The following is a 26,801-nucleotide window of genomic DNA, read 5'->3' as shown; positions in this document are numbered from 1 at the left end:
ATTTTCTTGTCGACCGATTTTTCGGGAGAATTTCAACGTCGACGTTCGTCGGCCGTCAGCTTGAAATAACCGAGTGAAAATTCACCGTCATGCGCCCATACAAATATTCAAAGGGAGAATAATTATTAGTCGGAAGAAAGAATATCGTTAACGAAGTCGGTGCTGGCCGACCAGAAACTTCCGTGATTCGCTAGTTTTCCTCGTGTCAGGTGCCATGCTGGGAAAGTAATGTAATCGGCCGACCACCTTGCCTAGTTTTCTTCGTTCCGAAAAGACTGAATTTCTGTGCATGTCCGAGAGTCCTTTTCCCAGTGGCGGCGGAGCTCGTTCCTTTCGAGAGATCGTCGCGCTCGAGGATAATCCAAGATTGCCGCAGACAGTAAAAAAGGGATGAAACGTCGGGAGGAAAGACGACGAAGAAGGGGGCGCAAAAGGAAGGCAGACCGTGGTAACCGTGCCAGAACGGCGTGACTTCTGTTGTCGTGCTGGTTAGACGGTCTGTATTACGAGGCTGGTAATTGTTGGGGAATCGATTTATCTCCTCGCGACGGCGAGACGTCGCCTTAACCGAGACGGAACTCCACGAACAATGATATTCTTGTCGATAACAGTACATATTACGACGATAGAGAATTAACACTTAATGCTCCACGAAGATAATCCTACGTTGAATCAATTTCCCTTTTCGATCGGTTTCCAAGAATATCGGAAATTACCGAAATAGTCGTCGAACTTTAGCCAGGTTGGATCCACGAACGGAGCTTTTGTTAATGATTCGACCAGGCTTTGTATATCGCAGCTACCAAGTAGATACACGTAAGTACATATCTTTTGCGTAAGCTAGGTGGAAACGCGAATACAGCAAACTCCATTTCTCCCGGGAGATTAATTATTTCGCAACGATAATGGCGAAAACGCGCGAACGTAAAGGTTAGACCGTCCGCGCGTCGATCGAGAATCCTTACGAGGGTATCCGGAGTGAAAGCGCGACGGCTGGAAAAATGGTCGGCCGTGGGCGTCGATGGGGCCCTCCATCCCCCCGGATACACGACCGGGCATAGTCGGGGAATTTATTAGAGCGTTTATTTAGCGGCGTATTTGTTCGCTCGTCGGCCGTGCTTTCAGATACGCCGCGGGAACAATAAAAATGCAAATAAAGAATTGTTCGCGCGGCGAACGGTAATCATTATGCGCGGAAGTGTGTTCCATAAATCCTAAGCTGCTCTCGCGTCCCGCCGATGAATAATAAAAGAGATAACATTTTTTAATCGGTTACGTGAGCGACAGTGCGCGACGCCGTGTCGCGTATCGATCGCGGCCACTCGAATAGAGTAACGTGTTCGGGACGCCTGATACGTTCGTTCTATTCGCGGAACTGTGTCGGGGCGGACGACTGTCTTGAAAGCGTGTAGAGAGAGAGAGAGAGAGAGAGAGGGAGAGACGAAGGGTTGAAGTGAAACGCTCGCGGAAAGGATAGCGGTAAGGTGGAAGGAAGGAAGAAAGGAAGGAAGGAAGGAAGGAAGGAAGGAAGGACGGAAGGAAGGAAGGAAACGAGCAAGATAAATAATCTTGCGCAAAAATGTGGTGATATCGTCCTCGGAAGCCGAGAGCGGAATAATAAACGAATTTTTTCGTGACATGTAATTTCGTTTGCGAATGCCATCTCGACGCGCGATCTGGCCTGCCTGCGGGGACCGAGCCAGAATCTCGATAACCGCTACCAATCTGCTCGACTCCCGGCTAGGTCAGTGGGTCGTTCGTCTGCAACGGATTATCCCACCCTAGCGCGATATCAATTCCTGCCTCGTTTCGTCGATTTCTTAACGGGAACAAATTATTTTTTCGTCGAAGAAACGGATTTTTCGAGTCGACGAACGCGACCACTGTGCTACGATTTCGACGGGAGCACGACGAAAATAAAATTAAAAGAAAAAAAGAGGTACGACACGGCGGACGGTTAATTGGAGCGTGGTGGATACGAGTCGTTCGTTTAAACCGGATAGATCATTAAATGTTTAAAAAGCCTGGGGAAAACTGGCCGGTTTACGGGGTTGATCGAAGCCGAAGATCAATGGAGCGAAGGTCTGCGGAGAGAGGTCCGTGTGTCGATAAGGCGGACAGAGAGCGAAGAGAGATAAAGAGAGAGGGGTGGGGGGAAGCGTGAGAGAGACGAGAGTAGTCTACTCTAATTTCTACTCCGTCGGGTCTTAAAGCTGGGCTGTCCGACCATGCCGAGTCTCTCACCACTTACGATAATGTTTCTGCTCGTCTGACACCACTCGGCTATTACTATTGGAGAACCATTCCCTTGAAATTTAACACGCTTCCCAGTTGTCTGACTTAATAGTCGCTTCTACCATCAACGGCGCCACGGTATTTCTCTCAATAGGGGCTGGCAATTGACGCGAAGTCTTCCATCACGCGAATTCACCGGGCTACGTATGGTAATGCGAGGAGGAATCGAGCGAGCTAATATATTATAACGCTTCGAGCCGAGTTTAACGTTATCTTGCACGCCATCCTTCGAAAGCCTGTGTACGGTGGGGGAAACATCTACGCGAATAGGCGGCACGATCGCCTCGAACGACTTCTCGTGGCGTTAATCGGGTCTGGTGTACCGTTTCCAAGCTACGTGGCGAAACGTTCCGTGTGTCTCCGCGAGCCAGCTATGCATCCCTTGAGAAAATAGCGACGCGAGCGTTATTTCGGAGCCGGGCAATTGGCATCGTGGAAGCCTCGCGGGTTCCCACCGGGGCAACGATGGTCACGACGGCGTTTCTCTGAAAGAAGCGTGAACGCGAGGAGACTGGAAACACGAGGAACGCAGAGAACGAAAGGGAGAAAAAAAAAAGAGAACAGAAAGTCAGCCTGTCGAGGTTCTCCGACTCGTATCGCCCTTGCAGTTTCTCGTCCTCCTCGGTTCCCTGGACGATTTGAATAAGCCTCGCGAGAGGCTGAAGCTCCGACGAGTTGAAAAGCCGCGCGGGATGTTTGCCGAATGCCACTTCGTATGCCGGCGACGCAACCGGGGGACGTTTTTGAGGGCGTGAGCGTTTTTCATACGCGCGGCCACCGGGAACCTTTGCCCCGTGTTTTTACGGGGAGAAACAGCCACACCGCGATGATTTGCGTTTTCGCGAAATTTCAGAGTGTACCATGGGCTTCGAGGCGAACGACCGAGAAAAACATGGTCTCTCCGCGATGCCAATTCCGTCACGGCAATTTCACCGGAAACGATTCGGAAGCCTGCAGAGATGTCCTTGGCGCTTTGAATCGACCGGATCGCGTTTCCCCGGAGAACGGTATGGCCTATTCCACCGTGGCATCTAGAGTAGTTGATATTATTTTCGGCAGCATAATTGAGGTTACGTGTCACTCGATCCATTTAAGATTCTGTTATTTCATTTCGAAAATGTCAACGACCCGGTTTCGTCGGGATCGTCGGTCTTACACCAGGGTGGAAATAGATCGACGAATCGGTTAGTAGTTCAGGTAATAATACACAACGATTCGTCGACTCGAGTCTATCTTGGGTCTCGCGTCATAGACGACGACAACGACGTCCTCTATATCTCTTTCTCGGTACCACCCGACGCTTTCTTTCCGCTCGATCGTTTCCTTTTTCCCTCGCTCTTGGCCCCTTTTCTTCGGCGACGGCTGTTCCATTACCCGCTACCCCGTCCAGAGGTTGCTTGTTAAATTTTTACGGCCAGCAGTTTTTGCGAGGACGACTCGCGAGCGGGAGCCTCGGCGTCATCCTTTAGCGTCACCGTCCGGAATTTATGGGGATGGGTCGACGCCAGGGGAACGTTGCGAGCACGCGTTGTCGATACGTTTAATCGCCGGTAGCTGCGCCAAGGTGAACGTTTAATTCCGGGGACTCCAACGGCCCGTGCGTCCCTTGAGCTCTTCAGATGTTCCGACAACGGGGAAGAAACGAGGCTTCGTCTTGACGGCGTAATGCGAACAAAGAGGAACGAAGGTGATGGAGCTCGTGGATCGCCGCGACGCGCCGCGCTGGCTGGCAGATCGTAAGACGAGGGAAGAAGAGGTCAACGTGCACAAAAGGGTTTCTCGTTTGACAAGGCATAAAAGCGAAGATGGCTAGGAATTCTCGATGACGAGGAACAGGGAGTGGTCCCCGTTGGCTTTCATCTTTCCATGCCTGCGCCCAGCGTCTTTGCGATGCGGCCGCCGCGGCGTGCTCGGAATAACGTCGATTGGCCGGAACTCTTTGAAAGGGGATGACGTCGAACCGGGAATCCAGCGGCGTATCCAGCAGTCATCCGCCGATTCTTGTATTATTTTCGCGGGACGACCGTACGGGTAGAATCGATAAGTCAAACCGGTGGACATTTTAATTATGGCGGGGCCGGATATTGCAAGGTACACGGAAACGAAGGTTACTGTACAGATTCTCGTTAATTTTCCCCGCTTCCTTACCTCTATCTACGACCTGTTCCTTTTACCGTCTTCCCGACGAAATGGAATCGGGTACCTTCTTTCCGCCTTTTTATCGGGCACAGAGATTTGAATTATGATCGCGGCGCGCGCACGGTATCGGTGGCCGATTAATCTTCGATTATCGCGGCGGATTTGGTCATTAAGGGACGGCGACGCGGGCAGCCCGAAAGAATCGTAAAATATGATCGGTTTTTTCTCTTCCCCCCTGCCCTCCGCCGCGACAAGAACGGTTTGACGATGCGGTCTCTGCTCCCGTTGCCACAGGAAAAACGGTAACTCCGACACGGAAATAATTAATGTCCCTCGAAGATAACCGAAGCTTCGTGAAAATTTCATCGCGGTTCCCCTCGCACGAACGCGTCTCGCGAATCAAACCCGCCACGCGAACCTCCGCCCGCGAGATATCTTCGCTGCAACCTAACATTTTTTCTGCCCTCACTCTTCGCGGCCGCGATCGATCGATCACACCTTAATTACGGTGGCGTGCATTCGTTTAAAAGTTGGCCCAACTCCGCGCGGAGCGTCGGTTCGGTGTGCCGCTTCGAGCCTAAGTGGTCTAATTCTCGGCCACAAAATGGCTGTCCTTGGATTCCCCCGGTGGGAGCTCGTTAATCGAGCCCGTTCCGTAGCCACGGATCTCCGTGGCTCTTTATCTGTTCCGGGATATCCGTGATCGTGGGAAAACGAGTTCGGGTTTCCCTCCCCTTTCGACGTCGACTCGCGTCTTCATAAATCACGCCGTAGCGACGAGGACGCTCCGAATGCCTTGCTTTCGTCGATGCGTAGCATTCTTCTCCTTTCATTCGAAAATTGCACGCCTCGATCTGGATGTATCTATCTCCGACGTTCTTTCCCACCTATCGGTTGGTGACGCACGATCGTCACGATCACGATGAAATTTTTCTATTTCGACGAACGCAAAGCCCTATCTTTCTCTGGCCTGTGATCGGTGGCGGCGTGACGCGACACACATTTCTCCGGAGGAACGTTATCCGACGCCATACGTCCTCCGGATAACGCAAAGGGAGCCCAGGGTCGGTAAGAATAATGCGGACGTTTTCCAGAAGTCGTCGGCGGGCTAGAGGGCGAAATGGATTTTCGCGAGTTTCCGTGGGTTATGGGTTATGGGTCGGCGAAAGGGCGAAAAGGGGAATGGTACGGTAACGGGACGGGACGGAATACGACCGAGGAACGGTTCGGGATACGGAACGACGGGCGAAAAAGTGGCCGCGATTCGTATAAAGTGATTTTAAGTGAGAGTCAGCTCGCCGTTTCTCCGGGCAAAAGTTCGCCCCCCCCCTCTCTGCCCCTCGTTGAGATATGGCTGCAAATATTAAAATCTGTTGGCCGGTCGTCAAGCTTTCTAGCTTTGGGTCGCTATGGCTCCGCGTCCGCGAATCAGTGGTTGCCATTTCTCTTGGCCGTCGCCTGCCTGCCTTACGATTTCTGGCTCCGTGTTTTCCACTCCCCGACCTATCTGGGTATCCTCTGTTACGTTTTGACTGTACATATTTCCAGCTAGGGACAAAAGAACATCTCAAAAGGGAAATGATTGTTCGTCCTCGCGAATCGAAGGTATTTTCAGGGTTATCTGATTTTATTTGTCGTCGACTTCGACACAATTCTATCGTCAGATCTATCGAAACTAACGACCAAACGTTTCTTCGTTTCGTTTCATTCGGATTTCACTGCACACGGAACAGGGGTAACGAACTGAAAGCCACTGGGACGAAAGTTGGCGGACACGCGCGACGACGTAGCTGGGGGGTGGGCGGCGAAAGGAAGAATGGCCAAGCAGTTTTCCCAGCTAAGAAACTTGTTACGGTCGGACGTATTAGCTGAATCGAAGATATATTGCGACCCGTGAAAGTGCTGCAATCGCGAACTGCTGCAAAACGTCCTGATCGTAATATTCCAACGGACTGGGACGGCACGGCGTTGGCGCCAGCGGACTGATTCTAATATTTCCAGAAATTACGAGGACGTATTTGTTACAGCCCGGTCACGATTTTCGGGATCGACGAAATTTCCACGTTTCCCGCAATTAAGAGGGGAATAATCGCTCGAGCGTTGCCGTTGATGTCGTAGGTGCGAACCAGCCGGTTGATCCGCGTTTAATTGGGTACCACTTGGCCGGTCTAGTCTACGCGGCACGATTTCAGCGGGCGAAAAAATTGCTCGGGGATTCCTGGTTTCTAAAGCTGTCTATAAAACTGGAGCGGCTTTGATCAGGATTAAAGCAATTACGAGTTCCCCGCCTGTAAGAGCAGTCTCCCGAGCTTAAATTTCAATGCATCTGGGAATTTCAATCGGAACCGTCCTTGGTCCTCGGGCGCGAACGCATTCGAACTTTGCGGGTGGTGCACTTTGAACTTCTTATTCGAAGGTATTCCTGCCTCGGAACATTTGCGGACATCCCCGAGGCTTTGACGCAAGAGAATCTCGTCGGACGTTGAATTGCGTCGGGCGTAACTTGTCTTTAAACACTTCCCGGTTGAGCGATCCGTAACCTCGTCGTAAGAACCTTGCACGAAACTTCGAACAGGAATTACATTCACGGATTGTTAGATTCTGTTACGAAATTTCTCGCGCTCCAGGCTAATAGTTTCGACACGAGGAATCGCTGATCAAAGTGACGCGATGTCGTCGCGGAAGATGCTGATTTATTTCCAAGTCCGAAACAAACGGTCGAGAGGTCTGGTTGCGCGTGGAATGGATCGTCGGGGCGGACGGAGGATGTTTCGTATGGGGGACTAGGTTTGGATACACGGCTGGATGTCGCGTAGACTGGTATTCTCGGTGAAATATTCGTCGGCAGTAGTACGGCGAGGAAAATTTTGTGTACTTATCGAGTTATGTACTCGCTCCACGTTCGTCGGATATATCGAGCCAATTTAGGTGTCTGCAGCCGGATCGCCGCGTAGGCGGGGCTGAAACGAGGCCAGAACGGGGCGGTACGCGGAGGAGCCGATTTCTACGTCAATATTTGCGAAACATTACGCTACGACGACGTCACGGCACATACTCACCGACCGAACGGGAACGAAACCTCTATGCCAGGCGAGGCGAAGCGAGGCGGAGTCGTCCGTTCGCGCGAGTCTAGCGCTCCTTCCGAGACGCTATTCTCCTCTGTTCGCTTCAAGAACGGGCCCCGATATTCGCGTTATCGCACGACTAGTTACGGCCAGATTACGATTTTTAGAATTCATACGCTGCGCCCGAATGGGCCATCAACGGCGTGTAACGCTTCGCGACTGAAATTTCCCCGCGGAAAAGAAATTCTGATACACTCTGACGACGCAATCTGTCGGTTTCATAGAAGTCGTCAATCATAAAAGTACTAGTTTCACGAGTAAGTTGGTAAAATAGACGTATAATATCTAGACCGTGCGTTCTGAATATCTCCTATAGTCAGACCGTGTGTTAAATTTGAAAAAAACTGTTGTACGGTCACCAACATGTCTTTTTCTAAAGACGCGTGGTACGACAGAGAAGTTTTCGTTGCGTGGGAAATAGAAAAGCAGAGGGAATGAAGAGGAATGAATGTCAGTCGAAGGCAGAATGGTGACCGAAAGCGTGCTATCTTTTTCTAATATTTGACGGCCTATCCAAATGCGCAGTCTTCGTATTATAGGTCTATGACGATATCAAAATGGATTCAACAAACAGAAATATTATTCGTTTTCTTCGAGTCAAAGGGAAATACTAGTTTACCGATATTAATATTTAACTTTTAAAGTAAATATACAATTGCGATAAGTACACGAATTCCTTTTGTTTCTGGGGAATTACCGATGATAAAGTAATTCTGGTTAAGGAGCCTAGATCGTGGGGAAGCACGGACGTTTTGTTTTTTTCTGTTACAGCCAATTGTTCGAATATTTTGACCGAGTGCTGTCGACGAAATGAAGAAATTACGCGATCGATTCGAAACGGTCAGTGGCCGGTCATCAATCTTCAGGACATTCATTTAATCGCGCCAGGGTTGCTGCCCCTCGTTCCCCAATTTCCCACTAATTACATTCGTATTCGAGAGCGGAACTGGTCGTGGCACCCGGTTACAGCGACTGCAAGTATGGCCAAACAGGTGGCAATACTCGTCGGAAGTCTCACGGGTCTTTTCGCGGGGAACTAACGCGATTACCAGCCCAGTTTTTGGCCAGCCACGTTACGCTGCAAGCAATCGATGCGCCCAGTGTCGATTCCGTTTCGCCGTTTGCCATTTTCTTTCGGTCCAACCGAACATTCCGAATTCAGAGCCAGATGTCCCGTTCAGGCCTATGAAATATATCGCTCACATCAACTCTAGCGAATCAGACGTCATCTTGTGATTCCACGAACCAATTCTCGAATGGACACGTTCATTCGAAATTTAACCACGAAAACTCCGTACACCGTTCTACGTTTATTCCATCCTTTCCATCGGCGAGTTCGCGTAGATTCGTGGAGCTTAACGAAGCTTTAAGAAAACAAAAGGTAGCACATACAAATTAGGATCGAAAAGCGATTAGCCCCGAATCCCATTTATTTAATTCGGTTGCTTAACGAAGTTCCGCGCTCCGAGCGGTGCTTGCTCTTCCGTTTGGTATCTAAATTATGCGAGTGCACGGAGGCTCCTTCGAATTAACAGGGATTTCTTTCCACCAACCTAATTATACGCTTCTCTATCGGAGAATCTTTAACGTTTCGAACGTTTCGCTTTAAAACCGTTGCCAGGCAAGAAACGTCGGTTAAAAAAAAGGAGGAGACAAACTAAGGGAATCGAGCAGAGTTTTCTTATTTCGAATGTACCGTATAAGGTAATTCGGAGCCGGTGAACGCGAAGGATTGTCCGGAACCGGAACAATCGCCGGTTTTTCAAAGACGCTCGAGCACCAAGAGGGCGCGCGAGGAGATGCTCAACCCCTATCCGCATCCTCGGCCGCTCGTTTCACGTGGTCGTCGGGTCGCAGCACACGGGGTCGAGATCTGCGAGGGAAAGTTCTTCGGTAACTGGCGCGGGGACGGTGGCGGCGGCGGCGTCTACTTGGAATAATTCGCGTAGTTAGGCGGCCGGCAGTTTATCACGCCGCGGGTGACAACGCTCGCTCGTTCGTACGCTCTGTTGGCCCGCGAGCCTGTTGTCGGCACACGCATAGTTCAGCGAGTCGAAACCAAGATCGCAGCCGACGCGAAGTAAAGCGTTGGTCTACAAGTAGTTCCGCCCTAATGTTCCGCGAACCGACTCGAATTGCATTCCGAGTCATCCCGGTCCTTTCACCGATACATATGTACGTATAGAGAGCTCAGAAGCTGATCAGTGTAAGTCACGAAGTTAGTTAACGGAGATAATTGCTTAGCAAAATGGACTGTAAAAAGTCATACGTGCAATTAACAAATGAAATATGATTCACATGTATAGGATACATACGGATGAAACTGGCTGCGTATAAAATAAACAATGGAAGTGTATTTACACGACATAAATAATTATATGAAACTGGCCATGTATAAAATAAACAATGAAAGTGTATTTACACGAATTAAATAATTATATGAAACTGGCCGTGTATAAAATAAACAATGAAAGTGTATATACATGGAGTAAGTTATTTTTTAATGAAAGAAGTTACACTGATTGACTTCTGAACCCTCCATATGTATACACATATCATATCGATTTTCCACCACGATCAGATCGGTCGATTTTCCATGGGTATGTCGATGTTTCCGTTCGAAGGGTTCGAAATTCTTTCAGTTCCTTTGATCCCGGGAAAACGCGTACCTTCGAGCATATGTACCATTTTGATTCGCTGGTTACGCGGAATTGAACAATTATTTACATCGCGAAAATCGTATTTTCGTCGAGCACCGCCCTTCCCCATGGGCAGCTCGTAAAGTGGTTTGTAATTTTCCGTAGCTTTTCCGCGCACGCACCCTCCATCCTCGGCCCCACTTTAATCTCTTCACTCGAGTTCGCAATGTGTGTGTGTGTATACCTACTTTGTAGAATTTAAGATGCCGGCACTTTTATTGCGCGCTGCAGTTGTTCCAACGGATGATCTGTTGGACCGCATTTTATGAAATACACGGCTCAAGGATACTTTGCTTTCCTCGAAGTATCTCGCACGCGGCCTGCATTCCAGCGACATCGGTCGAGCGTTTTTCCAATTTCGCCGGTTACGAGATGCTGGGGCGAGTGGAGGACCGCAGAGGCCTCCGAAAATCGTGGTTCTCGCGGAACCACCGCACACCGGTCCGGATTTATGTCGGTCGTAAATTCATGCGACTTCGCGGACCGTTTTTCCGATCTCGGACCCCGTTTGCTAGCCTTCCGCCAGCCCCTTTTTAACCCTCCGTCTTCTTCATCCCCCTTGCCCCTCCGCCCCTACCGTTCCGGCTTCACCTCTCCTCGTCCGAGCTTTCACGCCTTTTACTCTCGTCACATTCCGCGCGAGTTCTCCCATCTTCCCGCATTTTCATTTCGCCCACCTATTCTCGTGGCTCGTGCGGTCGCCATCGTCGACCCGACGAAAATTTCCGATCCATTGTCGTCCCGCGACCCGGAGTCTCTCATTCCATGCACGGCGTTTCTATTCTTCTCGTTTCATCCGTTCGAAAACGGCGTTTTTGCTCGCGAAAGAATTCGAACGCGCCTGTAATCGTACGGTTTAACTTGATTTCCGACCTGTCCGCCGGTGTTGGTCGGCCGGGCATTAGCAACTGCCGTCTGGCGAACTATCGAAAGTAAAGGGTAGGGGGAACGGAGATCCGGCGTGTAGAGAGAAGTACTCGCGATTCAATTTATACCGTTCGTGAAAGGACAGTGCTTGGCCTGTGCCTGCGCGGGCGTGCGTCATGGGGTTAATTATCCTAGCCGCAGAGAGGCTCGATTATGTACAGCTATCCGGTGGCCAATAGCGCGTGGCCAACTTTTTTTTTTCTTTTCTTTTTCCCTCGCGCTCTCGTTCTCCGGTGGCCCTCTTTTTCCCCGAGCGGCTCCTCTCTTACTATTTTCCCCCATTAGTCGGCGCGTAGAACATAACCGTACCCACCTGCACCGGCTGGGAAAAGGGTTGCCGACCTCGGGACAAACCAACCCCCATTACGGTACGTGTGCGCAGGGAAGCGTGTGCGCGCGGAGTAAAAACCCGGACAAAAATTGCCGCTCAACGCTTTCGACGAGAAATTGCTGCTCGTTGGAATAAAGAAGAGTTATTTAACGCGAGACGTCGCTGATACACGACCTATCCGGTACGTTGCAGAATTTCTTCGATTTCTGTTAATTAATCGTTTCCTCTTAGCCGCGACGAACATCGTTCCGTAGTGTGTCTTGATTGGTAATGCTCGGAGCGCGATCTAGGTAAATTGCGTGATACACGACCACACAGCACGAGAACGGAGGTGGCCTGATTAATCCAGTCGTGCAAGAAGACCTATCGACTCGGGCAAAAACGTCGAGACGATTTTCCGCGCGACGAACGTGAACAGAGATTTTCCAGGGGAAACGCTAATGCAACCGGAAGAGATGGTACGGTGAAATATAGTCGGAAGGGATGAAACGAGGAAGACTGAGAGAGATGGGGATAGATAGATAAAGAGAGCAAGCGCGGTGACAGAGAGCAGCGTGACGGTCGACCGCAGAAGGAGGAAGAAAGGCCGTAGGTGAAAGGGCGAAGGACAGAATTGAAGAAGAAACGGCTGGGAAACGAAGAGACACGAAGCAAAAGAGAGACGGAGGTTAATTAAGGGAAAACTTAACGACAGGGTTTGTCCAGCCCGGTCCATTTCTATGCGCGGTTCCCTCCTCCTTCTTCCGACGACCGACTTTTACTCGAGTTAACGCCGAAACTTCCCCGTGGATTTTTGAAATTCTAATTCGACCGTCTAATCTGTTCGACTCCTTCCCCCGTCGCTGTCTCTTTCTTGTCCCCGTGCAACCGCGACACGAGCTCGTCTCGATTGTGAATACGCGTAAGTGGGATTCTAGCGGCGGAGACAGAGGGAGTCGCTAGAGGTAAATATGGAAGCGTTGGTGCATACACCAGCGCAACGACGCGAAGAAAGTCAACGAAGCTCGTTCAGCCCTCGTGTTTCCCTCACCGTTAGACAGACACTTCTTTCGTTCTTTCAAATAACACATTTCCGTTTAAAGAAACTGCTTCTAAGGTAACAATGCGATTTCCATCTGTCACGAGAGTCTCGTAAAGACGAAGAAAAATTCTTTGATCCCCTACGCATTCGGAAAACCGAGGTATTTCTCTGTGTGCGCTACTTTTCACGCAACAGTCTTCATACTCGCGGGAGGAATCCTTCCATAGACTACAGTCCAGTGGTAGCACTCTGTATCAGCAGAGCGTGCGCGCGCGAGCACGGCCAACAGCCAGGTATAGAGGCTGAACTAATTGCGCTGTATTTAATTAAGCCGCGGATTATTTCCTTAACGAGGGCAGATCTCTATTCTTCCTTCCGACCACTTCAGCCGCAGCCTTCGCTTCCATCTTTTACGGTTTTCCATCTCTGCTTCTACGAGAGGAATGGAGAAGATCTTGAAAATCCGTGGCTCCACCTCTCCCGCGACGAGCTCCCGTTTTGTTATCCCCCTTACCCTTTTCCTCTTTCCGTGGTTTCTGTTGCCACCATCATTACCGCGGTGTCACTGCGGATTCTCTTCCACCGCGTAGAAAACACACGATCGTCGATGCATTACATCCACAGTCCATTCTTTCCACCGTTCCGATTCATCGATAATGTTTACGCTCCGACACTCGTCGTCGACGTCGAATACGCGGGTCCATTTAATTTCGGCGTGCGCGGTACACTCGCGAAAGGATGGTTCTTTTTATCGTTAGGACATGCTTTCCTCGTTCTTTCTAGCTATCTCCTACATATACATACATACACTCTCGTTTATAAGAGTTGGGACACTTATCAAATATACAGGAAAATGTTACGAAGGCATTACTGAAATTCTGAAATAAATATTCTTCGAGGGATATTAACCCCTTGCCCTACAATTTTTACGTCTGTAAAAATTGAAATGAAAGGAATTTTGTACCTATCGCCACTGTCTTTTTACTGTAAAAGGTAAATATTAATGCCAGCGAACCGAACAATATTCTTTTTGGTTAAATCGATCTTGAAATCGTCAGCATGTGTCTAACTCGATGTTATAGGGCAAGGGGTTAAAGTTTAATGGACGACGTTTATGCTACTATAACGTCATAAAAGTGGCCTAAAATATATTTTTACGGATGAATCATTTTTATGGAACATCACATTTCCTTTATACCGACTAGGTGTTCTAACACTTATGCACGGTAGTCTATATCGGAGCTGAAGTTTATTTTACTCCGAGTGTTCTGTACTGCGAACATCATCTTTTTTTCAGCAACATCACCGGGAAACGAATTTTCTCGTGGACAAAAGGAACAGATGTAACTTGCTCTTTGTTCGACGTAACGAACAAGCGTAATTAGCGTCGAATCGTATATCATCGAGCTAATAAGCGTTTCGTTGATGATCGTCTATAGAGGGTGTCTCAGCTAACTTGATCACCTCGAATAATGACTGAACGGTATACCTTATGAAAATTTTGAGGCATGGAACTTAATAATAATTTTTAATACGTACTTACTATCTGGAAGTTGTAGGTGCTCGAATTGATGCCGATTCAAGCGATTTCAATAAAGTGATTATTTTGTAAATATCTTGTTAACCATTAGGTTTAGGACGTATAAATATAAAATGATATTCTACCGATCTATGGTGCAACAAATAGGTCAATCTGTTAAAAAAAATCAAGACCTTGAAATCTCTGAAATGCCTCCACCCAGAAAAATTTTCATAAAGTGTATCGTTAGGTCATTATTCGAGGTGATCAAATTAGCCGAGACACCCTGTATATGTCGTGTTCCGTACGAATCGACGCGATCGGGGCTTCGCCACGTGTATCTATCTTCGCGTCGCATGCAACGGGGAATAAAAGCTCGACGGTGACACGCGTCGGGCTGCAATCGGAAAACTAATATCGCGCGTGATTCACGTGCCGGGAATCTGTTCCGAGCGATTCATTAAACTCTCGTGAAGCCGTCGATCCCTTAAATCCCTCTTCCCGGCCGCTATTTTTTCGAGCGGACATCAGAAAATCACAGAGCTCATGGAGTTGTTTCGGTTTCATGGGTGGACTACCGAGGGAGAGAGAGAAATGGTCGGCGAAGCACGATTCTCAGCGTCCGAAACAAAGGTCGAAAGTACACCGCGTGTTTTCTCTACCGAGAAACCTTCCTTCTCCTCCTCCTCTCTCTCTCTCGTTGCGTTGAGAATAACCTCGAAGGAGGGCGAAAGGGAACTTAGATCTAGTCCGGCAACAAAGTTTCCGAGTCGTTCGACCGAGGGAAAGAAGTCGGTGGTCGGAGGACTAGGGGGGTACGGGCGCGTATCGGTGGCGAGCATCATCGGCAATAGGGGAGAGCGCGATATGAAAGAAAGGGAAATGACCGATAAAAAGGTGGTCCGACGTGGCAGGGGCGCGGCGGAAGGTTGCCGGTTACGAGGGAAAATCCAATGAACGGACGCAATCTAGGAACTCTTGGGAACCAATCTCCTCTGATGAAAATACCTCGCTCAAAGCGGACGGTTCTCCAGCCGGGGCCAATTTCTACCGTGACTCTTTTTTGGAATATCGCGTGCAAGCAGGGAACGCGCTTCCTTTCCTGCTTCGGAAATTTCAGTCCCGAAACGAGACAGGAATCTCTCGCCTGTCCTTTTTACATCCGTGGCCTGTGTAATCGTTTTCGTCGCCCACGCCGAGCGGATAGTCGGACCGGAAACGCCTAAACGCCTAATGCCTAACGACGACGACTACGACACGGATATCGCTGTCCATTTCTTACCCCATTCATTACCCTCGAGGCGTTTTTGCGGTAGGAAATAGTCGAGGAATTCGCGCTCGGACCAACGCGTGCACGTAGTCTTCGCGGGAAAGACGCGGGAACGGCGAACAGATAAAGATCGAGCAATTCCACGTTAGCCCCGGAGCTCTTCCTGAGACCTGCACTGCGACATTTATGCCGTTCTCACCCTCGACTTTCGCCTTTTCCTGCCTCTTTCGATCCCCTTCCTGTTTCCGTCGTTATCCCCTCTATTCCCTTTTCGATCGCTCTTCTCTTGCTCGGCCTCTCGCCATCCCCCACGAAAGGCTTCTAACCGATAGGTTAGAAACGGAAGAAGGTGCGGGATTGTCGCGAAAGATGGATTCCGGTATCGAAGGATCGGGGCCAGGATTTTTCTGGTTATATTCTTGCCCCGAGCTATACGGAAGATCCTGCGATTCTAACGTACTTCACCACCGACTGCTTTCGAGAGCACCCATGAATGTTATAACCTCGGCACCTCGTGGATTTTACGATCGATTGTCGCCCAGTAAAGATCCAGCATCGCGACCGGCAACCATGTACCTACTCTTTCGCGTTTGGGACTCATCTCGAGAACTCTGTGTATCTATGTACCTAAATGTTTATTCGATAAAGAACTTACAGACTCCTCTCGATTATCATCTGGCTCGTTCTACACGATTATTGTCCAAACGTCATCCCCACCACTGGGCGGTAGAGGCCGTGGAACCTGTCAAGCGCATACTTTGTTGCCGAGGCTCGGAATTCAGGCAAAAAACGAATTTACGAGGGTCTGAAGATGTTCTGCCTACAGGATTATTGTCCCGGCGCGGACCCTTGTTCGGGACGATAATCGAGAGGAGTCTGTATAAACCATTTTCAGGCACACGTCATTTCGTACAAAATTCGTTTCGTTTAATCGCGTGCCACGAACAGAAACGGGCCGTCGAAGGTATGTCCTCGAGTTTCGTCCTCCTTCAGCCAAGATGATTTCGAAAGATCCACCACTCGAGAAGTCTTTAACTCGCGATCACGTTCTCGGGATTAAGCGAGAAAGCGTAAACAGCCCTACGAGCCAATAGAGTATCCACGCAACGGATACCGTCGAGACAAGGACGACCGACCCAGGACGGAACAGGGTAGCTCGGCTCGTCTTCGATTGGCTCATGCATTTTTCAACAGTCGCCATTTGTTTGATCAGACTGGGGGGGGGGCGACGACTCGACGCAAGGCGAGGCGACGCGCGAGTCTGGCAAGCGAGCGTGTGTTTGCACGCGTACCATGGAAACGAGGGAATGGATCTACGAGTACAGAAGGATGCTAACGCGTTAGCGGCAAGCTTCCGCTCGTTCTACGATCGACCGACTGCTCCAGGCCCTCGGCTGTGCAGCCACTATCCGGCGTAACGTTTGCTCTCATCCTCGAAAACGAAGAAACACACTTTCCTCGAACGCGTGGATACCACCGACCGACCGTTCATCGATTTTTTTTCCGACACCGCCCACCCTTTTCCACCTCTGCCGCCGAAGAGGCTAATACGTCGTTCGAGGGTCCTTTTCAGCGTGCCGTTAAATTTGCTCGACACCAGAAATTACAGCGCGTGTTTTTCCTTTTTCTTTTTTTTTTTTCAGAGGCACCTAACAGCGTCGCTTTGATCCCGACTAAACACTTCTACCATTCGTCGCTCGTTTTCTCTGTCGAGAGGAAAATAATAAACCCGTCGTTTCGACGACGATCGCACGCGATCCCACAAAATCGTATCCGTTTACGCAAGCGTACTTACCGATCACGGTCAGGTTGTAGCGAAAGCTACGGGTCTGCCCCTTTCGGAAGTCCACTCTGCACCTGTAAGTGGCCGCGTCGTGCCTCTTGATGTCCTCGATCACCAGAACCGCGGGGCTCGGGAACGCGGTCCGGAAATACGCTCGAGGCCCGAACACGCCGGAGTCTGAAGAGTGTTGCGCTTTGGTGACCGATTTCTCTCGGGCATCGATCCTGTAACAGACGAACGAATCACACCCGTTAAATATTATCAAGCAAGGTTAGAACAGAATTGTACCGGTCCTATTCGACGATTATTCGAACGATGGAACCGATTCGCAGTTCTTGCTGTCACCTCCTTTTTGCGCGCGAACTCGCGATGAAACTGTGGTAGTCAACGGAGGTCGTAAATCTCCGTTATGATCGTTATCGACACCGAAATTCCGCGATTCTTAAGAGGAATTAACGTAATAAGGATAGTAGTTTTTAATGAGGTACAACGGAAACAGTGTATGTGGAATTAATGATAATAAATAAACAAATTATTGATACAATTATTGACAGATGAATGATCACTCTTCAGCTGTTGCTGGTAGACTGACTTTTAGACGAACTTGAAAAGCAACGAAAATATGCATTTTGCCTGATTGGCGAAGGCGGTTGCTAAATACTGTCCGTTGATTGGTTGCCCTGAAGGAGGAGAAATCCGTTGGCTTTTCTAGGATGTCGTGGGGGAAGAAACCTTTCCTTCAGAGCGACGTGTACACGTGCAACTCATTAAGTTGACCGAAGGGTACAGCAGTGTTTATGACTCTTTGTTCCGATTTCCGACTGTCGACCAAATGTTGAACTTTTTGACGAGATTAAAATGGGAAATAAATGCATACAATGAGAAATATAATGAAAAGTCTGAAATTAAGAAAGTTATTTCTAAAAGTCGTCCGAGCAGCGAAAACACCCCCGAAGGATTAGCCGAACGCATCGAATAGCTTGTTCCGTGCCCGGTTAACGGGATATAAATGTAATTCACCATATTTAACGGAATACCATGGCGGGGAAGGTTCGAACCTGGTTGTATTTCGTAAATAGGACGGTTTCAGTGTTTGTAAATGCAATAAACGTTATTACGCGCATGCATCCAGTTCCAATCGGACGCGATCGATAATACTCGAATCGCAGGTAATTTCACTTTAATCCAGAAGCTAATAAAAATACAAAGAGCAGAGCGAAAATTCCGTCGGTTGATCGGTTCCGGAATAACCATTTCCCGCCCGCCCCTTCATAGTAGACCGTACGAGCTGGCGTTCGATGAGAAGCAACCTGGGGGAGTTTCGGGGAGACGGAAAAGAGATACTCCGATATCCATTGTTCGCATTCCCGGAGACTTCCGTGGAAACTTCTTGCTTTCCCCCGCTTTGTCTTTGTCGTTTCGGTTACTCCTCCTTCTCCCGATCCTCGATCCGGTCCTTCCGCTTTTTTTTTTCTTCGCTGGGACGCCCCCGACTCGCGCCAGGAATCCGAAGAATTCGCGGAACGGGGCCGCGGTATTCGATATGTATGTAGGAAACGATCGCAATTTCCGGCCAATGAAATTCGAGCGGAGCGCCGAGGTTTCATTGTAAGGGGCCGACAAACAGAGGGGAACCTAGAGGAGGTTGCTCGAAAAAGTCTTTGTCACCGGGACTCGTCGAATCGCCGGTGGCACGACCTTGCCTCGCCACACCACCACCACGGTCAGGGAGAGCTTTCCGGGCTCGTCTACTAGAGAATATAATTATTTCGAATCGATGGAATAATTATCGCCGGACGGGCGTGCGGCGAGCGAACGGGCCGAGATAACGCAATTAAATCGAAGCCCTATTATCCGATATTTCGTACGCGAATCGGTATCCCGTTCTCGTTTCGAATTCGAAGAAAAAACAACCAACACGACTGGCCCGTAACAGATTACAGCCGTAAATAATAGGCTCGTTCCGTGGGCGAATTTATCGTCCGACGCGTGACGAGACAAGCAACAAATTCGACGACGAGCACACGATCGTTAATGTACTCGTTGACACGGTAAACGTCTCTCGAGCGTCATTTTTTAGCCGGCCGGTATTCGATGAAATTTTTCCGGTGGAGTGGCCCAACAGCGACGGGAGCAGCGATGGGTGACAGTAGTGCATACAAGGCGGAAGCGGATCGCGATATAAATGATGCAGGATGGAAGGCGGTGGGATAGGTCGGTTAAAACGACGGAGATTGATGAACCCCTGTGGCCGTTGTGTATCGTCGGTTGGGAGAGGAGAGGGGGATTAAAACGTGGCTGAAATTGGCCCCGCCGCGCGTTCCCCCAGTTTTCTTAGAGAAACGCCGTCTCATCGTTAATTCACGCGGAAAAATTTACAATCGCCGACTGGAGATTAGGCAACACGCCGCTTACACTTTATCCCGGCGATCGTACCGTGATTTTTTATTCAAATTTTATTCGCCAACGTCACGCTCGAGGCGTTAGACGTTTTCAGTTCCGGATGAAATTCTGCAATTACGCTGGTTAGCTGCCGGTAATACTTCGTCTTGGAAATTCAATGAAATTTTCAAATAGCCGCGCGAAGCGACGTTAAACCGCGGCCGGGAAAATTCCGCTCTGCGATATTCATTAACGAATACCGTCGCTAAAAACGTCTGGATCGGTGCCCGTGTTATGGCTGGCGATAAAAAAAAAAAAAAAAAAAAAAAAAAAAAAAAAAACCCGGGGGAAAAAAAAAAAAAAAAAAAAAAAAAAAAGAAAACGAACCGGGCGAAGAAGAAAAAAAAGAAGAAAATGTCAAGTGAAATACTGTTATGGAACGAAGGCTTAATGCGCCATAATTATGTAGCATTAGCCGGTGCCGTATAACGCGCGCTATGCCGTAATTACGCGGTATTGCGATTCTTCGTACTTACGACACGGCCTTCTCGACGGTCTATAAAATTAACTAAAGTTCGCGGATCCATTTTCCTATGCGCGGCTGGCTGGCCTTTCTATCCGATCCGACGCCGGAATATATTTATAATTGAAGAGGGAAATGAGTTCGATTGACGCGTGTCCCACGATGTCCGAGCTTTCCTAAGGAACAATCGGAAACGTCGTTCCGGCTTTCGTCGAACGAACGAAATCGCGAGAGATTTAAAAGTTTCCGCAGCAGTGGAAGTTTGCCGCGCGAATCGTGCTTCATCGTAGTGAAACTCGAAATTACAAAACGTCCACGTTAAATCGCGGAATCCAATCCAACGAGGTTCATTAATTGTCGACAACTATTCGACGGAACTCTCTCGGGTTTTACAACAAATCGATTCGTTCCGGTCATGGTTGAAAGGCCGAGAGAGTTTCAGCGACCGTTAAACTGTGGAATAGTAGAAAAATGTCTGAGCAATTGTATACATATATTTATGCAGGTAAGTAATAGTACGATCGAACGAAAATGATTCCATACAAGCGACGAAAGTAGACAGATTTATGGAGAACATCCCCTGTGGACGCAATAACAATAAAGTTGGAGGGAACGCGTATCAAAAAGGACATCGTAAACACGATATTTTTGATCTCCGTTGAATCGATGCTCGAGGCAAGCTGAACTCGAAACATTCGTCGAGATACTTTAATAGAGTCTATCGCGTATTTTCCTCGCAAAATTATTATTATTTTACTCGGCGTCGCGTAGTCGGTAAATCTTCGGGGTCGGGACATCTCGCGTCCGTGAAACCGGCTGGATCGCACGTATGTATTATAGTTACGTAGTATACCAACGTGCACGACGTATAAATAATTAAACGCGAACGTTTTCGCGACAAATCCACTCCCACTCGTCGAGTGTACGTTTCCTTTCGGGAAGATTTTGGTAAAGTAACGATAACGTGTCCTCGCTTGCTTGATTTTCCATCCGGGTAGGATTCGTTCGATAGCGCGAACGATGACTAGATTATTTATTTATTTATTTATTTATAAACGGGTTGCCACGTGTCACAGTATATATAATTAATCTTACAAGTTGCTTAAATGTTTAACCCGACTCGGAGAGCTTTCTGTACATTTGATTTAAAAGATGATGTCGAGTTGCCAAAGAAATTTATGTTGTTATCGAATTTCTTAGCTAAGTTTGATAATCCGGTGATGAAGTCGGTATGATCAAATCTAGAGGTATATAGCATAGAGGTAGATTATCCGTGTTCTCTGTAATTCGAAACTGTTTCGCTAACGTTTATTTCGTATTATTAAGTTATACACCATCGAACGCGGTAAGGGATCGCGTATCTTTCTTTCGCAGGCACCTATCGTCGACACAGACCTCCTTTCAGCCGTTGGCCCGAGAGGATCTCTGCAGCGGACTGCTCGATCCACGTCGAAGCGTCGCCGAGTAATACGGAATCGATGTCTGTTTTATGAAACGTTTTATCTCGCCGCGCAGCCCACCTTCCAATATTTCGTCTCATTCGCGCTCCACCATCTTCGCGACCTCTTTCTCTTCAGATCTCCTTCCCGATCCGCTTGACCCCTTTCGGCACCTCTCGCTCTTTTCCTTCTTCGCCGTTAGGACCCCACCCGCCCGTTCCGTTCGGCCCTGTCCTCGTAAAAGTGATACACGCTCTCCGGGCGAAGGGTAAATAGCGACGGCAGAAATATATGCAGCTCGGACCCGTGGTGGTGGTCCGCCACGCCATCCGTGGCCATTTTACGACCCGTACTTCTCAACGTTTTGCTCGTTAGTTCGGTCTACGTCGCCTTTGTGGCGAACAGGTTGCTCTGGAAACCGAACGATAACGAACGTCCACCGTAACCGGAGTTATCGAGTCGATCGGTTATAATACCGAGGCTCGGCGATATTGTTAATTCACGGCTGGCTTCAAACGGAACGGTTTTATCGCTTCATTTTTCTCGGTCGTACGACCAACGGATCTATTTCGAGAATGTCGAATTCACGTTCGAACCAAGGCGAGTAGTTACCGTGTCGGACGTGTCCAAATGAATTATCGGCGTGAAACGATTCGGTTTGCGTGCAACACACGGCGTACATAATTGCCAGGAACGCGTGAACGTTCCTCTTTCTTTCGTCGTTCGTTCGTTCGTACGTTCGTTTGTTTTTTATTCAAGTATTTCGCCCCATTTACGTTGCTTTCCATCCGCAAGCTTTACCGACACGCTTCTCCTTTTTCCTCGACTTTCCGCGGTTTCCCAGCGGTTCGCGTTCCCCCTCGTAAAAATGATGCATGTCCTCCGGGCATAGGATAAGTAGCGGCGAAATAAATGGAGACCATCCACCATTTACTCTGCTCACGTTTCCTTCAAGAATATTGTATATCTGTTTATTTATGACCACGCTAATTTCGTCGACGTTCTCGTGCAGTTGTTCCAGCCGCAGAACCGAGCGTCCCGCGTTGCTCCTCGAACACGTCTTCGAGGCTTATAAATTTATGCATTTACCCGACCGTGGTCGGACGCGTTTCCGCGTCGCGAACTTCCGTCTCTATTTCACTACCCGCGCGTACGCCTCTCTTCGTTTTACGACCGCCATTTTTCTATTCCGACTCGTCGGGAACAACATCCTGCCGCGCGTAAAAGCCACCGGAATATTTCCTTCTTACGGACAAAAGCCGAACGAACGGCGAGACAGAATTCACTAACGTCTCTTTAGTAGTCTACTTCTTGACCCGCGCGCAGACTTTCCTCCTAATCCGTAAAATAAACCTGGCGTACCAACGACGGTTGTCTACGAGAATCACGGAGGACGTTGAGAATCTTTAGAGAGCCGGATGATCCTTCGTTGGTCCTCAGGGATTCGACTAAACAGTCTCGCGTACGGTAGGTAAATCCTTGAAACTTCGTCGAAAAAAAAAAAACAAAAAGAAAAACGATTACGGGCGAACGATTAAAATTGCCGAGGGTAATTTCCATTCCGTTAGCAGCGCGACACGCAACACGCATACAGACGCACCGATATCCTTGTTTCGGTGTCTGCGCGTTCATTTTTTATCCAGAAAGTCGGTCGCGTAAGAATGATATACGGACGGTGGCAAAGGTTGAAATAACGTCGGAATACACACAGGCTCGTTATTCCAGCGTCTCGCTAGGTTCCCGACTACGCGCTTGTTGCGCCGGAACCGGAAAGTAAAGCCACGGATTTCTCGGTCGACTTCGTTCTCTCCACTTGGACCGTGGAGTTAAACTTTCATTCGCAGAGACGCGTCGACGTCTATTCCGAAATTTGACGAGCACGATTAATCGGCGACCGTAAAAGTCTTTCTAAAATTACAGATCGAAACCGTCGGTCGGTAGACGAACGAAGGCACAAGACGAGAGAGGTAAGTTCGTGATGGAAGGGGGTCGAATGTCGTGCCGAATAAGTGGAGGTATTGCTTCGCGACGGCCGGCCGTATTACGAGCGCGATTACGAGCGCAAAAATTGAACGTGGAGATTTAAGCGCGCCGATAACACGGTACGTCGCCAGGCACCGAATCGGGTCGGTGCTCCGGGTCGCGGGAAAGTTCGACGTTAATGCGACACGACGTGGCAGGCTGTCGCGCGTTGTGCCGCGGCGAGGAAACGAATTCGCGCCTCTTATAGGGGCGCCGTATCCTCTCTAAGCGCAGCTTTGCGCGACGTAAAACCGTCGAGACACCGGCACGGGTCGGCGAACAGTTTCACGGGGCCTCGAATTAATTTCACCGGGCACTGCGCACGGATAGCCGGTTCCCTGCTGCTTTTCATTGCGCTCGAGACTTCCCGTTCGACTACGGTCGGGATTAAAAAGCGATCGTAAAAGGCGCTCGCGCAGCTGTGTCCAGCGGAGGAGGGACAAGCTCGGAATCGCCATTTTAAGATTACGGCTCTGAAACGCATACATCGTTCCCGAAAGGGGACGGGAAGAGTACGAAATACTTGATGGATTCTCGGCAAATGTACATACACGGAGATCTTCTCTTTTTCTCTGTCGTGTTTTTTTATTTTTTTATTTTTTTCCATTATCGTAGCACCACGACGAATTCTGTCCAGCCAGGGGTCGGACATAGCGTTCCGTCGAGGCAGGAATGACGAGAACGTTTGTATACGTTAACTCGTATTCCAACGATTGCTATTTGTTTTCACGTCCGTGCTGTCGGCGACAATGAGTCTCGTCGAAATGGAAGTTGGTTTCGGTGAATATTTCCGGGGCAGCAGCGTGGCCGCGAGCGCGCGCATGGTCCTGCTCACGGATAGTACGACGGATTTCAGTAGAAATAACGACATACAGTCAGGCGTATCGGAACGGGACACACGCATAGTTGCGGGTGACGGTATGGTGACGTACTACTGCTGGCAGAGTGCTTCTTGCCTATAGCTTTTTACTTCTTCTATTTCAGGGAACTCCAACCTTTTGGCTCTCTTGTATAATATTATTCAAATCGATAAGTTCAATAGTTTTTCTTTAAAAAATTCTCAAAAATTGCCTTATTATCACGTCACACTAGGATAGCCCCTCAAGCAAAAAATGTTACTAAATAATGTACAATTATAATATCCACCACGACAGATAAGCAAAAATATCGTAGCATAATAATATTTCACTTCTTTTCGTCCAGAAATTTTAAAAAAATCTGAATTGTTTAAAGAAGTTTACGATTCAAGGGCCGCATTCATTACAGCGCTATGCGGGTTCGACAGCTCTGTTGGATTCACTCGACTTTCTATTCTTTTTCATTCCCCTGTTGTTCGTTTACAACCAGATGAATTTGGAAGTCGAACGGCGTCGTTGCCACTTCCTTAACCGTGTTCCTTCGTTCGAACGAAGACGTTTGTGCAGCGTTGATTCACTGACGTAGCGAACGGGCACGCTGTCGACTCGGAAACATAACTACGGCCGTGTATCATTGGGCACATACACACGTGCGTTTTCTCTTAAACGCGTAATTAAGACCTCCTATGGTTCCCGTGCCTGTTCCAGTAAATGTTCCGCGTTCGAAAAACGTATCGAGGACGGAATATCGGCAACGCGTGTGCACGCGTTCGGTGCTACTTACTCACGAGGTTGTGTCGCGTCGTGTCGCGTCGTCGGTGGGAGTCGACAAAGGGAAATAACAATACGCGAGTTCGACGAAGCAGATATAGAAGCTGCGCCGAGTATTCCGCGACGGTATCACGGCGTAGAATTGTGGTCTGACTACACCTAGAGCTCGAGCCATTCTCTTGTTCCTCATCAGCCATCTCGTAGCTTCCGTTTGTCGCTTCGCCTCTAAGAAATTCCGGAATATCTGGAGCCGTGGTGCGCGCGACACGTGTGCTCCATTACATGAAAAACCGTCTTCCCGGTCCGACGCGAGCACCTGGGAGAAGGAAAGCTCATAAATTGAATCCGAAGCTGTTCGTCGTCGAAAAGCTCCGACGACACGCGGTGAAATACGGGGGCTTGCTCGTTGACGAGAGCGTCGATAAGACAGTCACGATCTTGGGCGGGAGGAGAAGTTTCGTTGGGTGATCGTTCCCTCTGTTGTTACGTCTTACGCGTCGGAATGCTCGTAGATAATGGTTTCCCTTGGATTCGCGTTACTCGAGCCACCCCCACCCGTTGCCCCTTGTTTCTTCGTGCAATGTTATTTTCGAGTCTCGAGAGCGTTCGTAAAGAATTTATCGGCCCTTCGATAAACCAAAGAGTAGCGTTACAGGAACGCGTTTCCCTTCCCTCGACTCTCACCGTTCCGTTTCGTTTCCAGTGTAGTCGCAATCGCGATAGCGATCCCGATCGCTTCCGAAGAACTCTCAGCGTTCCGAGGCTCGATAATACTTGTCCTTAGAGGTGGGTTTCGGCCTGATAATTTCGGGTCGATAACGAAATTCAATATTTCCACGGTAATGGCTGAGCAGGGTGGCCGATGGTAATGCGGTGCAATTCGCCCGGTTCGGGCCTGTGTTAATATTTAGGGTTACTGCCCGCGAACACGCCAACGAAGTGCATCACGCACTTCCACGCGATTCTGGCAAGACCTCTTATACCGCTGGTTGCCGCATCGTATATTTTTTCGAGCTTTCAACCGTTCTCGAAATTATCGACCATCGGAACGATACGATAGGAAACTTTCAAGCAGCAAAGACCAGGTGAATCGGTAGTCGTGCGGTTTCGAACACTTGCCAATCGTATACATAGGTACAGAACGAAGAACAGACTCCCTCTAGTTTTTCCGACAAAGACGAGATCTTTTTTTTTTCACGGAACGATAGAACAGGGGGAGAATGTTCCGTGCCAGGGACTGGAACGATTACTCGGCGCATCGAGCTTCAATTCGACGAGTCTGTCGAAAAGCACGGTCTAGTTAATAATATATCACCTTTCCTGTCGGCGGTGGCGCGGTACGTCATCGAGCTTTGTTTTCACGGCTAAACATTGTTATGCAGATGGGACCAGACGGCATTGTTGTTCGGGTAGACCTCCGTGCACAGCCGCGGGGCTATTCTCATGATAATTTTCGGGGATTATTTTTCGTAATTTCTCATGGAATACGTTCAACATCCCTTTCGCCGTTTTCTACGGCCGCGTTTTTTTTTTCAACAAAAAAAAAGCAAAAAGGTAACGAAAAAACCGCGGAACCCCTCTCCACTGGGACACACCCGTCCACGGTCACATTTTTATATCTCTGCTGGGTCCGCGGGGCTTAATTTATTTACTAGAGACCGCCTTCTGTTCATTAGCATTGCGGATGAAATCGTAACT

The 26,801-nt window shown here is 48.9% G+C and overlaps 1 protein-coding gene across 1 annotated transcript in view; it reads right to left on the bottom strand.

The window, feature by feature from the left end:
• LOC107194586 (nephrin-like) overlaps window positions 1–26,801 on the bottom strand; it is a 157,403-nt gene that overhangs the window by 43,720 nt on the left and 86,882 nt on the right. The window contains exon 3 of the mRNA XM_015584228.1: window positions 17,122–17,333. Coding sequence (XP_015439714.1) covers window positions 17,122–17,333 — 212 coding nt within the window. The remainder of the gene's footprint in view (window positions 1–17,121; window positions 17,334–26,801) is intronic.

The sequence above is a fragment of the Dufourea novaeangliae genome, unplaced genomic scaffold (genome assembly GCF_001272555.1).
Source record: "Dufourea novaeangliae isolate 0120121106 unplaced genomic scaffold, ASM127255v1 scaffold8, whole genome shotgun sequence".
Taxonomy (NCBI): Eukaryota; Metazoa; Arthropoda; class Insecta; order Hymenoptera; family Halictidae; genus Dufourea; species Dufourea novaeangliae.
The sequence above is the reverse complement of the archived record's forward strand: the minus strand, read 5'-3'. Positions and strand labels throughout refer to the sequence as shown.